Source organism: Baudoinia panamericana (genome assembly GCF_000338955.1).
Source record: "Baudoinia panamericana UAMH 10762 unplaced genomic scaffold BAUCOscaffold_14, whole genome shotgun sequence".
In the NCBI taxonomy this organism is placed as follows: Eukaryota; Fungi; Ascomycota; class Dothideomycetes; order Mycosphaerellales; family Teratosphaeriaceae; genus Baudoinia; species Baudoinia panamericana.
This window is the reverse complement of record NW_006911270.1, coordinates 388625-402620: the sequence shown is the minus strand read 5'-3', so window position 1 is coordinate 402620 and position 13996 is coordinate 388625. Positions and strand designations below refer to the sequence as shown.

General features: G+C 55.0%; 8 protein-coding genes across 8 annotated transcripts; 3 read left to right on the top strand and 5 right to left on the bottom strand.

Moving 5' to 3' along the window:
• Positions 1–30: 30 nt before the first annotated feature.
• Positions 31–1613, bottom strand: BAUCODRAFT_301674 (uncharacterized protein). Its single transcript, XM_007682987.1, has one exon. The coding sequence runs from the start codon at positions 1574–1576 to the stop codon at positions 164–166; it is 1413 nt and encodes a 470-aa protein (XP_007681177.1). The 5' UTR covers positions 1577–1613; the 3' UTR covers positions 31–163.
• Positions 1614–1862: 249 nt separating this feature from the next.
• On the top strand, positions 1863–4019 carry BAUCODRAFT_126697 (uncharacterized protein; the record flags this gene model as incomplete). Its single annotated transcript, XM_007682986.1, has 2 exons — positions 1863–3930; positions 4003–4019. The coding sequence occupies 2 exons, from the start codon at positions 1863–1865 to the stop codon at positions 4017–4019; spliced, it is 2085 nt and encodes a 694-aa protein (XP_007681176.1).
• A 723-nt stretch (positions 4020–4742) lies between these two features.
• Positions 4743–5690, bottom strand: BAUCODRAFT_301609 (uncharacterized protein). The gene has a single exon (XM_007682985.1). The coding sequence runs from the start codon at positions 5431–5433 to the stop codon at positions 4846–4848; it is 588 nt and encodes a 195-aa protein (XP_007681175.1). The 5' UTR covers positions 5434–5690; the 3' UTR covers positions 4743–4845.
• A 937-nt stretch (positions 5691–6627) lies between these two features.
• BAUCODRAFT_78942 (uncharacterized protein) lies at positions 6628–7168 on the bottom strand (the record flags this gene model as incomplete). Its single annotated transcript, XM_007682829.1, has 2 exons — positions 6628–7075; positions 7134–7168. The coding sequence occupies 2 exons, from the start codon at positions 7166–7168 to the stop codon at positions 6628–6630; spliced, it is 483 nt and encodes a 160-aa protein (XP_007681019.1).
• A 299-nt stretch (positions 7169–7467) lies between these two features.
• On the top strand, positions 7468–8616 carry BAUCODRAFT_152089 (uncharacterized protein; the record flags this gene model as incomplete). The annotated part of the gene is made up of 1 exon (XM_007682984.1): positions 7468–8616. The coding sequence occupies one exon, from the start codon at positions 7468–7470 to the stop codon at positions 8614–8616; it is 1149 nt and encodes a 382-aa protein (XP_007681174.1).
• Positions 8617–8622: 6 nt separating this feature from the next.
• BAUCODRAFT_570300 (uncharacterized protein) lies at positions 8623–9623 on the bottom strand (the record flags this gene model as incomplete). The annotated part of the gene is made up of 2 exons (XM_007682983.1): positions 9089–9623; positions 8623–9022 (listed from the first exon to the last, which is right to left on the bottom strand). Exons 1-2 carry the CDS (start codon positions 9430–9432, stop codon positions 8623–8625), a joined length of 744 nt encoding a protein of 247 aa, XP_007681173.1. The 5' UTR covers positions 9433–9623.
• Positions 9624–9869: 246 nt separating this feature from the next.
• Positions 9870–10637, bottom strand: BAUCODRAFT_79701 (uncharacterized protein; the record flags this gene model as incomplete). Its single annotated transcript, XM_007682885.1, has 1 exon — positions 9870–10637. The coding sequence occupies one exon, from the start codon at positions 10635–10637 to the stop codon at positions 9870–9872; it is 768 nt and encodes a 255-aa protein (XP_007681075.1).
• A 331-nt stretch (positions 10638–10968) lies between these two features.
• Positions 10969–13954, top strand: BAUCODRAFT_301346 (uncharacterized protein). Its single transcript, XM_007682982.1, has one exon. It carries the CDS (start codon positions 11031–11033, stop codon positions 13758–13760), a length of 2730 nt encoding a protein of 909 aa, XP_007681172.1. The 5' UTR covers positions 10969–11030; the 3' UTR covers positions 13761–13954.
• The last annotated feature ends 42 nt before the right edge of the window (positions 13955–13996 follow it).

The following is a 13996-nucleotide window of genomic DNA, read 5'->3' as shown; positions in this document are numbered from 1 at the left end:
TGGTGTACGACTGTTGCTTGTGACACCACACAGGTGGGCGTGGTTGAGCCTAGCGTATCGGTTGATGTTGATGACAGTAACGTGAGGTCTCGCGGATGTCAGGTTAAGATCGGAAGAGCATGTCGAGACACAAGTTCCAGTGGATATCGCTAACATTGAATTTTCAGCTCTTCGGGTAGTCCTTCACGTGCAGACTCTTTAGCCTGACAAATTGCTCAAAGCCAAACACACTTAAAGTCTGACCCTTTCCGCTCTCCTTCCACCCAACCCACGCCAGATCCGGGCTGGGATAGTCGCAGCGGTTTACGAAGACCGTACCGGCTTCAACTTCTTGGATAAGCACCTCGCCTTTGGCGACATCTTTCGACCAGATTGAAGCTGTGAGACCGAAGTGTGAGTCATTCATGAGCTCGATGGCCTCGGCGTCGGAAGACACAGATTGAACCGGAATCACAGGTCCAAACGTCTCGTCGCGCATGACGGTCATGGAATGGTTGACGTGGGTTAAGAGAGTCGGAGGGATGTAATTCCCGTCCTCCGGAGGAGCGGAGAACGTGCTGTTTTCTGGGGTGGCGTTAATGGCACCTTTGGATACGGCATCGTCGATATGTTGCTGGATCCTTTGAGCGGCTGCCTTGCTGATTACTGGTCCTATGTGCGTGTTCTTGTCGTTGGGGTCGCCGAGCCGATAGCCCGACAGCACCTTCTGCACGGCTTTGACGAAGTCGTTGTGAACGCTCTCATGCACATAGACACGCTCGATGCTGCAGCAAGATTGGCCTGAGTTGAACACGGCACCGTCAACTATCTCCTCCGCCACCCAACTCAGGTCCACGTCGGAACGGACGTAGGCGGGGTCTTTCCCGCCCAGCTCCAGCCCAACACGACACTCCACTCTTCCAGCTGCAGCTTTCTGCACCGCTAGCCCACCCGCAACGGAGCCCGTGAAGCATACGAGCTGCACTTGACGCGCTTGCACTACCTTCTCGATGGCGGAGAAGTCCCCGCAGTGGAAGTACTGGATGACATCTCGGTCCAGTCCTGCTTCGATGAAAATCTTTTGTACCTGCTCCACAATCGTAGGCGTTTGTGGGCTAGGCTTCAAGATCACTGTGTTACCTGCCAAGAGCGCTGGGATCAGACTGTTCACCAGGATCAAGTACGGGTAATTCCACGCAAACAGAATCAGGACGACACCAAGCGGCGTCTTGCGGATATACCGGTTGAAACCTTCTTGTGCCTCGCCGGGGGTATCGGCAAGCGCTTGGTCAGAGATCTTGAGCATGTACTCGCCACGCATAACGGCGGTAGTAATCTCCTTAGCAGTGTACGCAATGGGTCGGCCCATTTGCTCCGTAAGCTCGCGAGCGAGCTCATCCTGGCGATGGTTTAGTAGCTGCAGTGCTTTTCTAACGATCGTTTGTCGATCCTGAAGAGTTGTCTTGCGGTACCTCAACCAGGCATTTTGGGCTCGTTTCGGTAGATCTGCGAGCTCTACTCCTGTTGGCCCATGACGTTCCAACACTGGCTTGTTGGTTGTGGGTGAGATGGTGGTAATCTTCTCTCGGTCTCCCATTGTTGGCCACTTACGATGTCGATCTGTGCTCTGCAAGTGCATCTGTGCTCATGCGCAGACGGAGCCGACTTGCAGCAGATATGTACGCGAGTCATGCTTGATGATGTCACAGGCTGTTCATATATCGATGTATTCGACAAGCTTCAATGGCAGCAACACCCGATTCGAGCCGTGATAACAGTGTCATTGTCGACAATTTTCCCGCAGTGTCTTCCTCGTCGAGACACGACCCAGTCTTCGTGACCATGTCCATCGCTTAGTCCTACCCTCTCAACCCGCGCCCACAATGATGCCCGCCCAGCGCGCGGCATCAAGCTTGGCCCGATCAAACCTACAGTCACAACTCCGTCTCCTCTCCCACCAACGACCAAATGGCGTCTGCCTCAGCGCATTACACCTGCAGCGACACCACCTCAGCTCCCTAACGAGCCAGCACCTCCCCCGCGCTCTCCGCCGCAGCCTCCAACGACCCACTACCAAGCTCATCCAACTCCGCCTTGCAGTCACCGATGCGAAGGATGGCAAGACGGTCCATGTTCGGCGTTCGCGCATCTATCACTTCTTCCTCCGCATGTTGGCCTCCCTTGGTCTCTTCATCATCATCAGTGGCGCCATTGTCATTGCCTTCTTCATCTACGACGCCACAACCTACCGCGAGGACCCGGAATCCTTCGACCTGCCCGTATCGGAGTATGCGCTGAATCCACGACGTGGAGGACCGAAGAACTTGCCAATAGCCGAGCACTTCATTAGCGACGATGAGCCGGAGTTCAAGGGTCAGAAGCATAAGCCGAAGTTGGTGATATTGGGCACGGGCTGGGCCAGCGTGGCCCTGTTAAAGCAGCTGCATCCGGGCGAGTACCATGTCACGATGGTCAGCCCGAGCAACCATTTCTTGTTCACACCCATGCTGCCTAGTGCTACGGTCGGCACTCTGGAGTTCCGCAGTCTCGTCGAGCCCATCCGGAAAATCGTGAGAAAAGCCAAAGGCCACTTCCTCAAAGCCAGCGCGGTCGATGTCGAGTTCAGCGAGAAGCTTGTCGAAGTCCAGTCGCAAGGGCCTAATGGCGAAGTCGAGAACTTTTACATTCCATACGATAAATTGATCATCGGCGTCGGCTCGATCACCAATCCCCATGGTGTGAAAGGCTTGGAGCATTGCCACTTCCTGAAAGATATCACTGACGCTCGCCTCATCCGCAACCAGGTCATTCGCAACCTCGAGACAGCATGCCTACCGACTACGCCTGACGAAGAGCGACGGCGTCTATTGTCATTCGTCGTCTCCGGTGGTGGGCCAACGGGTGTTGAATTCGCCGCCGAACTCTACGACATGCTCAACGAAGATATGTGCAAATTCTACCCTCGCATTCTGAGGAACGAAATCAGTGTACACGTCATTCAATCTCGTGGTCACATCCTCAACACCTACGACGAAGCCCTAAGCAGATACGCTGAAACTCGCTTCGCTCACGACATGGTCGATATTCAAACTAATGCTCGGGTTAAGGAAGTCCAGGCCGACCGCATCCTTTTCACGCAAAAGGACGACGAAAGCGGCAAGATTGTCACCAAAGAACTTCCTATGGGTTTCTGTCTCTGGTCAACGGGAGTCAGTCAGACTGAGTTTTGTCAAAAGCTCGCAGCAAAACTCGGATCCAAGAATCAGAATAATCGCCACGCGCTGGAAACAGATACCCATCTCCGCCTCGTTGGTACACCACTGGGAGACGTCTACGCTATTGGCGACTGCAGTACCGTTCAGAACAATGTCAGCGACCACATCACCACCTTCCTCCGCACGCTCGCATGGGAGAAGGGCAAGGATCCGGACAAGATGCTGATTACGTACACCGACTGGCGCAACGTGGCGAAACGAGTCAAGTCTCGCTTCCCGCAGGCCGCTGACCATCTACGCCGGCTCGACAAGCTCTTCGAGCAATACGACAAGGACCGGTCAGGCACTCTCGACTTCGGCGAGCTCTCCGAGTTGCTGCGCCAAATTGATAGCAAGCTTACTTCGCTGCCCGCGACCGCCCAGCGAGCGAACCAGCAGGGCATGTATCTCGGACGGAAGCTCAACAAGATCGCGCACGCGGCTCCCGGCCTCAAGATCAACGAGATCTCTGACGGCGACATTGATGAAGCGGTGTACAAAGCTTTCGAGTACAAGCACATGGGTAGTTTGGCTTACATCGGAAACGCGGCGATCTTTGACTTTGGCGGTATGAACTTCGGCGGTGGGCTACTGGCAGTATATCTGTGGCGAAGCGTGTACTTTACACAGAGTGTGAGTTTGCGGACGCGCATGCTGTTGGCTATGGATTGGGGCAAGAGGGCTTTGTTCGGGCGAGGTCAGTTTGAAGCTCATTATTCTCGAAATTGATGTGCTTCAGGGAGATGGTATGCTAACTTGTGAGCCGCAGATATGATGAACTACTGATCCCTCGGGTGGGCATTGAGGCAACCAGAAACGACGACTGAATAGAGCGATAGACACCTTTGTGCTTCGAGTTACGAACGGCGTTTGCACAATGTACGTACATACTGGCCGAATACGAGTAAGACTACCCTAAGCACACATCGCGCGGTATTGAACGGTGCAGCAATGATATGAATGCTATCTTCATGCACACGTTTTGAGCACTCTTGGGAACCATCAACGTTTTATCTCGTTAAACGCATTTGTGATCACGACTTGTCGAGGAAGTGTCGTACACGCACTGCCTCCGGTTACGGGACGTCTCCAACTGTACTATTTTCTTCTGGTTTGAAGTTCCACCAACCGACATGCCTTCCTTGCCGCCGAGGTTGACATGACCCTGCTGCTTCTCGGCGCACCTTTAGAGGACCGGTCGCTCGGTGTCCACGGCGGCGTCCTCTTCTCTGCTGTTACAGCCTGCTGGAATTTCGGAGACCGCTCACTGCCGGGGCCCTCAGCTGGACGTGGCTGGGGCTCTATATTCTTTCATGCTGCAATGCCTAGCAATGTTGTGCGTCGGGCTTCAGACTCGTCATCGAGGGTCAAATCAAGGACGAAATTCTTTTTGTGTCGATGGTAGCATGTAGCAACCACCGCAGACGTTCTTGCTCGCATTCTTCGAAGCTTTACGACTTCTACAATGGAAGAAGCCTAAGGCGCAATTGACGTTGTATGTATGGTGTCGCAGTGAACACCAAGCCCGGTGTCACTTGCGGTGCAACTTTACTGGCTATTGCAGAAGCCACTCCAGGCTGCTGCCAACGGTCGCCGCGCATTCCTGGCACACCTAAGGGCTCGAGCTGCGAAGATCGCTAGCGTGGCATTCGAGAACGTCATGATGAGAGTCTGTGGGAGTCTGCGTAGTACGATGAGGACGAGAATCCGTATCCTTCCAATCGATCGCATCCTGCCAAGTCCTCCAACGAAGGTCCTCTGCGCCATCGCCACGGACCCGAAAGCTCACGACAGCCTTCCGGGCTACATCAGGGCCGAGCTGCATCTGAAAGAGCTTATAGCGAATGCCGGGAACGTTGGTCGTTCTTCGCGGCGGTACCGCAACTCTCAAGTCGATAAAAATTCTGGTGAGGCAGCGTCGATACGGTGGCTCAAGTACTGCAAGCCACTTTGCTGCGGTGGCCACACTGTCGAACTGGAAGCCTGCTTCGCTAGAGAAATAGGAGCTCGCGTAGATGTGCCTGAGTCTGGATGTGGACCCAAGTTGCCAAGGTGGACGAGTGCCCCGTGTAATGTAGTACAATGTCTGGTCTGCGGTGAAGACGAATTCGCAGATCAAGTCGGAAAGCTCTACCGGGAGAGTTTGAATGTGCTGCTGCAAAGATGTGCTGTGTGTCGATTCCGGAAGCTCTTCCATCATTAAGCACCACAGTTAGAGTAATACTAGACACTTGCCATGCGGAGGAGTGATGGTGATGGAGATATAGCAGGTCACCTTACCTATTGGGGTTGATTCACAACAGCGGATCTTCGAAACCCCCTCGGTCGTTCAAGCGAAGCGGAAGCGGCACACTTTCCAGTGTGACTCATGCTTCTTAGCACGAGTGAGGGTTGCACGATCCTGGTTTGCAGTAGGGCAGTGAAACATTCAGCTGCGATTAAGGTATATACGGTACATAAGAGCTCTAGCTCGCCTGGAGAAGCCCGGGAGCATGCACTTATTAGCTTACGCATCCGACTCCGCTGCTCAGCGTGCCTTCCCTGCGCTTATTCGCTTAATCATGCTTTCTCTCTCCACACGTCAGGGGTTGCAGAAGACGCCTCACATCCTACGTACCCGCCTTAACGCTACTCCCCTCGCCAGTCACTTTCTCATCATGACCATCAAGTAGTAAACCAACACTCCATATCAAGGCCACCGATCAGCTCTTGATATGTTCTCCAACGCACCTCGTCGCCACCGTCGACGAGGGTTCCCATGCAGAATTTTAGCGCCACGCCGACACCGAAAACAGCCTGAGGGAGAACCTGTTCTTCGGGAAAACACGTTGGCTCAATGCTGGCTACTTCCATATGACCGTCTACGAGCACTTCATGTAGTCTCGGGTGATGTGGGACCGATATTGCTTCTCAACAACGGCGGCCTACTTGACTGCAATCCGCATATCATCGACTCTGAAGCCGCTGTTGTTGCCGACGAACAACCTCGCGTATTGTCGCCTGGTCATTGAACTGCACTTTAGCTGCCACGGTTGAGGGTCGTCCGTACAGATGTGGAAGACGGCATGCTGATCAGGAGTGAAGACGAAGTCGCAAATGAGGTCGGATAGCTTTAGTGAAAGAGTCCTGACGCGAGGCTTCAACGACTCCCAGGTCTCTTGCAGCGGGATGGATCGAGAGGGACTGTCACCGACTCGACCATGGCTCGTTGCTTTTCGAAGGCTCAACTGGCAAGACGCTCGATCTGCCTCTGGGAGTATTGCTTGAACGGGCGACACAGTTGAGACAGTCTTTGATGCAGAGTCCAGTCAATGATCGGAAGCCAGTCCGCAGCGCCCAGCGAAGGCCACTCGACGAGCATTGACCGATGTTGAATCACAGCTCACGTGACCACTCAAGCACGCCTCACCTGCCACTTGATGTCTTTGATACTCACTTCCTCGCCCGCCTTCTCATCGTAGTCAAACCATTCGCCCTCCGTAAGGTCAATATCAGAGAATTTGGTGTTGGACTCGACTCCCGTAGCCCTCCATGCACCATCTGCCTTGAACTCAGTGAACTCGAGTCCTCTGCAGTCAATGATAACGACATTCTGCGGCTTAGCCGGACTTTGCTGCGGATACGCTTTGGGCGCTTCTACAATGTTGGCAGAATGCTCGCGCTTACAGTTGCGACACTTCCACACGAAGTTCGCCTCTCCCCTACTGCCGGATTGCTCGTTGGTCTCGAAGCGACTTACGGACACCCAGTTCGGATGCGTTTCGCGACATGATGTACATTGGACCTTGAAGGTGTAGTAGAACGGAGTGTCCTGAGTGTCCTCCGGTTGAAGGTCGGTCACCCTCCATGACGGTAAGCGACGCACAATTGTGTGTGGCAAGCCGGAGAGTTGGGACTTACCCAGTGAGCTCAGCGGTGATCGCTACGGCCAACATCTTGTTACGTTGGTGGTTGGAGAGAGGAGGCGTAGCGTATTGAGAATGGAAGTTACGCTCAGGGTTAGGGTTTGTTGGTCCCACTGTATACAATGTATCCATTTGCTCGCATTTGCTGCCTGGACTTTCCGTATTCACCCCAGCGCATTCTGTGTTGCCCGTTTCATCTTGGAGCGCCGAGTGCCTCTTGAACTGTCGTGATGCACAAGCTCCCAATTCAGCGGTACGGAGAAGGCTCACGGCGCAGAGCCGGCGCCAGCAACATTATCGACACGGGCTGAGAGTAACCTCTGCACGACATGCCGCGGACACTGCCATGGCTGGCACAGAAAACCAGCAAACCGCAAGCGAAGCCTCCATCCTCGTCGGCCCCCGCATCGAAGCCCAAGCGTGGGCGCGCAGCCACACCCACCTGTGACCTCGTAGACTCCGACCTCAACACGCTCGGCACAGTCACGCCTCGACGACAAAACAAGCGCCGCCTCGATCGCTCGCCCTCCACCTCACCGCCGCCTGCGCCACCGCCAGTAGAATACATGCGCGAAGGCTACGATGCGGACGACGTTTGGATGATGGTCGAGGACGAGTTCTACTCCACCGCGCAAAGCTTCACCCAGCACATCCACTTCGCGGAGTACGTACGGCTTAAGAAACTGGCGAAAGCCCGCGGACAGGGTTCCATTGCTGAGATAGCGAGACCGACTGATGGCCGTACGCCGCAGAGCAGTATCCTTCAGCTACAGGCAGAGGCTAATGCCAACTCGAAGCTGGCCAAGAAGGGTATGAAGACTTTGGTCGAGGATGGTGCGAACGACGAAGCGGATGAGGATGACTATATGGATGATCCGCAGCTGGCGGGGCTGATGATGGGCTCGCGACGAGGAGCTTCGCATGATCTTACCATGGTCGCGAAAAGTAGAGCCAACACGCGAGCCGCCGCTGGGTTCTCGAAGAGTCCGCAGAAGCAACGTGAGAAGGCTATATATGTGCGGAAGGAGCAGCGAGAGTTTAGCGCAAAGCAAAGCAACGAGGACAATTCTAAGCGGTCTTGGAGGCTGGATTCACGAGAAGGGTACAACAGCGACGACAATGGCGTGGACAAGATACACACCGCGAAAGCGAAGCGTGCGTTAAGTGGAAATTCTGCCACCGAGCAACCAGCAAGTGGCTTCTTCAAGCGCTTCGCAAACGGGTCGCCTGAGCGCAAATTGTCGCACAAGCCTCCAACGCCGCACACCTCATCGGAGATACTGGGTATCAATAACGGCAACAAGGGGATCAACGATGATGCCGACATCACATCAATCACCTCCGGTGCACGAAGTCATACCACTTCAGACTTCCTAGCCAAGCGCCGAGCCGCCAAAGCCGCGAAGGAGAAACAAGAACAGGAAGCAGCCGAGGGAAAAGGCAAAAGCGCGGTTGAGGTACCAACATTCCTGATCTGAGTTACCTCACCACTTCTCAAGCATCGGGCGGATGTCAATCTCATTGGTGAAGCATCGCTTGCTCTGCAGGTGCAGATTCCAATAAGTCTCCGCAATATCATCAGCTCCGATCTTCGCTTCCGGCGGCATATCCTTGAGCCATTCCTTCGTCCTGGGGATATCAATAACACCGTCGATAACGGCATGAGCAACGTGTACGCCTTTCGGCGCAAATTCCTTGGCAATGCTGGTGGAGAGGGCGCGCATGGCGAATTTCGCCGTCGCGAAGCTGGACATGAGCGCGTTCGCCTTGACGGAGGCGGTGGCGCCCGTAAAGATGAGGGTTGGCGGGTACTTGGCGCTGCTGTCTTCGGCGTGCTTGAGGAGGGATGGGAGGGTGTGTTGGGCGAAGAGGAAGGCGCCCTTGCTGCACGGCATCAAAGCTTTCCGTCAGAACAGCAAAGTAAACGGGGTGGAGCTCTCCCACACTCACCAGCTGACCTCCCAACTAGCCCCAATGTCCTCCACGCTCATATCCAGCAACGGCTTCCTCACAAACCTTCCACTCGCATTGAACACCGCCGCCGCAATCGGCGCTCCCTTGTACTCTTGCTCGATCTGACCGAACGCTTTCTTCATGTCTTCCGGGCTCGAGACGTCCGTACTGATGCCCATAGCTTTCCCGCCGGACTTGTTGATTTCTTCTACCAGACTTTCATAGTTCGATGGGTTACGGGCCATCAGCACGACGGGATATGCGGCGGCGAACTTGCGCGCGACTGAGGCGCCGGTGCCAGGGCCGACGCCTGCTACTATTGCTATCGCTTTGGATGCCATGGTTTAGACACTGCTATCTAGAGGAAGAGCAGTATTGCGATGATATTGAAGACGGCCCTCTACTTAAGTCGAGCTGCTTATGCAATTGAGGAGCTCTAAGCTTCGCGAGCGCCGAAGACGCGATTGGGATGACGTGACCGAGATCACAAATCCATCATTATCCGGGGGTGCGGCAGAGAAGTTGTGCCGAGCTCTTAGTCCTTGTCACGCGACAACGACATTCGTCTGCAAAGTGTATTGACGTGCTACCGCCAGTCGACGTTTCTGCAGCCTTAAGGCGTATCATCATAAGAAGTCTGGCGATCTGCTTGCACTTGATGACTTCTCGTGGTAGCCTTCTAGAGAAATCCCATCATCTGCAACGCCCTTCGCTATCCGCCCAGTACTCCCATACGTGTCGCACCTTAGATAACCCGGAGACTAATATCGATATGTGATCAGAAGCTCAACAGCGCAAACGTCTCTTCATTCACCGTCGAGTAAATCTTGCCCATCCCGTTGAGATCGTCCGTCGCCTTCAATACCTCGCTCACCTCCATATTGCCCGCCATGGCAATCTGCTGCACATGTACACCCTCATGCCCCTGTGGCAGCGTGGAGATCAATTGGTACACCTTCTTCGTCGCCTGTGACGTTCCGGCCGGCAAGCCTTCACCACCTACCGCTGCATGCCCGTTCGCCATCCCGTTCGCCTGCGCACCACCAGTCTTGCTCTGCTGGGCGGTCGCGCTCTCTGGCGGCCCGCGGGTGAAGAACAGATGTACCGCTGTCGCCTCGAGAAGGTGATACTGTATCTCGTTGAAGTCTTGTAGGGGTCTGATGATGTTCGCGCCTACATGCCGCTTGTTGTTGAACGCTTTCAACCTTCCCCATACTCGCGCATAGCCTTGCTCCACCGGTTTCGGTTTGGCTACTGCCTGGTTCTCCTCGCCATTGAACTCCTCGGCATCAATCCAGACCTTGACTTCCATCGTGCCTGTGCCATCGTCCATGCGATAGGTGACGTTGGTCGTCTGTGTGCTGATATTGCGTATTTGGCCGACGAACGTGACTTGGGTCGCTTCGGCACCGTCGATGATGAAGTATTCGGCGTCGGGGTGCGGATGTGTGGCGTCCTGGAGTTGTTTGATCGTGACTGGGCGCAGAGTATCCTTTCCGTACGAGCGTTTTGAATTCGGGCTGTCATTTGATTGTGAGCCAGGCATGAATCCTCCGCCGCCTGCGCCGCCTTGCGCGCCATACGAAGTGGTGGAGTAGTTGTTGCTGTAGTCCATCGTAGAAGTGAGCGCTGGCTGTGGTTGATGCAGTTAATCGCACTTTCGCCTTCAGTCCACTTCAACGTGGTCCTCCGGCTCGCGGCTGATCAAGCTCGTGCTCGGTATGTTGTTGTTGCCGTTGCAGTCGTGTGGAGGCCAAATGTTGCCTGGTGCATAACGCGTCGCACTTTACGCGCTCGACATCCCGCATAATGGTAAAGCCTATCGCCGGCGCAGAGTTACTGGCTGGCCCGAGCGCTCGCCGAAAAGTTCACGACAACGCAGTTTGGTCTTTCGATCGTTCTGCATAGGGCATTTTCGAGACTGGAGAGGCGATCAGGCATGGCACGGGCAGTGTCGCCGGCGGCGTCTGAAAACGGTGTCGATATATCAGCGTCGCTGTTCCGGGACGGTGTTGAGGAAAGCGACCAAGACATTACGCCGCCACCGCGTAATGCGCGAGATGGCGGAGAAAGGCAAGACGACGACGATGAGGACGATGATGCCTTCATCGCTGCCACACAAGCAGCCGTTAACCGCAAAGCCGACAGCCGGACTACTAAGAAGGCTGGCGCTTTTCAGAGGATGGGCCTGAATGCCAATTTACTAAAGGCCATTACCCGCAAAGGCTTTACCGTCCCTACTCCGATCCAGCGCAAGACCGTCCCTTTGATCCTCGACGGCCAAGATGTGGTCGGCATGGCCAGAACGGGCTCCGGCAAAACAGCAGCCTTCGTCATACCCATGATTGAAAAGCTCAAGTCTCACTCTGCCAAGGTTGGTGCGCGAGCCATCGTCTTGTCGCCGTCGCGAGAGCTGGCACTGCAGACATTGAAGGTCGTGAAGGACTTTGGCAGAGGCACGGATCTGCGCGCTACGCTACTGGTAGGTGGCGACAGCCTTGAGGATCAATTCGGCAGTATAGCGAGCAATCCCGACATCATTATCGCTACTCCCGGCCGCTTCGAGCACTTGAAGGTGGAGATGGGCTTGGAGCTGTCAAGCGTGAAGTACGTTGTGTTCGACGAGGCTGATCGGCTGTTCGAGATGGGATTTGCGGCGCAGCTGCATGAGATTATGCACTCCTTGCCCGCTTCGCGGCAGACGCTGCTGTTCTCTGCTACTTTACCGAAAGGTTTAGTGGAGTTTGCGCGCGCTGGCCTGCAGGACCCGAAGTTGGTGCGGCTTGACGCCGAGAGTAAGATAGCGCCGGGCCTTGAGAGCGCGTTCTTCACCGTCAAGCGGTCGGAGAAGGAAGGCGCTCTGCTGCATATCCTACAAGACGTGATCAGCATGCCGACAGGTCCTACAGATGCTACTACGAAGGTCAAGGAGCAGTCGGCAAATAACAGCAAGAAGCGGAAGCGTGGTGCAGAGGATCAAGGCCCGAACGACACACCGTCTCCGTACTCGACTGTCGTCTTTGCAGCGACAAAGCATCACGTGGACTATCTTGCTGCACTGCTCAAAGCTCACAATTACGCCACATCTTATGTCTACGGCTCGCTTGATCAAACGGCACGCAAAATGCAAGTCCAAGACTTCCGCTCCGGCTTCACGAACATTCTCGTAGTGACAGATGTCGCTGCGCGTGGCCTTGACATTCCCATCCTCGCAAACGTCATCAACTACGACTTCCCTTCACAGCCCAAGATCTTTGTGCACCGGGTGGGTCGTACAGCACGAGCGGGCAAGACGGGCTGGTCTTACAGTCTGGTGACAGGTCAAGATATGCCGTATCTGCTCGATTTGCAGTTGTTTCTAAGCCGAAAGCTGGTCCTCGGTCGGGCGAACAGAGAGTCTGACATGTTCAGCAGCGCGATCGTGGTAGGAGCCTTGACCACGAGCCAGCTCGAGCGCTGCTGCGAGGAAACTGCGAAGTTGATAGATGATGATACGGACCTCGCCGCGATGCGCGAAGTCGCTGGGAAAGGTGAGAAGCAGTACCTGCGAACGCGGAATGCGGCTTCGGCGGAGAGTGTCAAGCGTGCAAAACAGATTGCCGGCGACGGCGTTATCGGTATCAACATGCTGTTTGGTGAGGATGATGGTGCCGACATTGAGCAGCGAAGAATTGACATGCTTGCTCGCGTGAGCGGGTTCAGACCTCAGGAGACAGTGTTCGAGATCGGACGAAAAGGAGCGGCATGGAATGAGTCGGCGGAGGTGGTGAAGAAACAGAGAGCTCGGATTGAGGCCAAACAGCAGACGAGAGCTGAAGCGGAGGAGCAAGCGACGTCCGCCGGTGGTCCGCTGCAGAGTAGCACCGCCCTCGATCTTACAGCCGGGCAGTCGCTGGACGACGATTCAGAAGATGAGCTTGAGCTCACAAAGCCAGACGCATACGACATGGCAGAAGCCTCCGATACCGAGCTTGAGCTCACCTTTACCGCTCCTGATGCCTCGCCGGAGCCGTCACGCAACAAACGCAACAAAGACAAGCCAGAAACATGGCAAGACTCGGAGCATTTTATGTCTTACATGCCCACCAGCTTCAACGCCGCGGAGGATCGAGGCTACGGCGTTCATTCTGGCGGCACCAACAGCCACTTTCTCAACGCCGCCAAAGATGCGACTATGGATCTCGCGCAGGACGAAAGCAGTTCGTTCAAAGAAGCGAGTAAACCCGGAATGCGTTGGGACAAGAAGAGCAAAAAGTACGTTCGCCGGGAGAACGATGAGGATGGCAGTAAAGGCCAGAAGTTCATCCGTGGCGAATCCGGGCAGAAGATCGCTGCCTCCTTCCGCTCAGGCCGCTTTGACGCATGGCGGAAAGCGAATAAGATGGAGCGGCTGCCCAGAGTTGGAGAAATGGAACGTAGCAATGCTCATTACGTTGCTCATGGTGACGGGAAGCGGTTCAAGCATAAGCAGGAGAAGGCGCCGAAGGAGGCGGATAAGTACCGCGACGATTACTATAAGCGGAAGAAGAAGGTTGAGGCGGCGAAGGAGAGGCGGGTTGGAGAAAAGGGGAAGAACGAGCTTAGGGGTGTGGAAGACGTGAGGAAGGCGAGGAAGCTGCAGGAGAGAAAGCGGGAAAAGAACGCAAGGCCGAGCAGAAGGAAAGCTTAGCGCTGCGACGAGCCAGCCATGGCGATTGCGGCTCCTCTCTGTCATCCGTAGGCGTAAACGCAATCCGACCAAACGTAACTCCCACGACCACGGTACGGCAACCAATACGAACGCCGCTTAGTGGACATCGTCGGCCCCAGATGCCCTCGATCGTTGCCTTGTGATCACGCAAGCCCTAAACGTGATGGATGTGTAAACGCACTTGACATAAGCATTACTTTCGAACAGCGACAAGA

Coding starts and splice junctions, on each gene's coding strand:
- BAUCODRAFT_301674 (XM_007682987.1), bottom strand. CDS start 1,576: ATGGGAGACCGAGAGAAGATTACCACCATCTCACCCACAACCAACAAG.
- BAUCODRAFT_301609 (XM_007682985.1), bottom strand. CDS start 5,433: ATGATGGAAGAGCTTCCGGAATCGACACACAGCACATCTTTGCAGCAG.
- BAUCODRAFT_301346 (XM_007682982.1), top strand. CDS start 11,031: ATGGCACGGGCAGTGTCGCCGGCGGCGTCTGAAAACGGTGTCGATATA.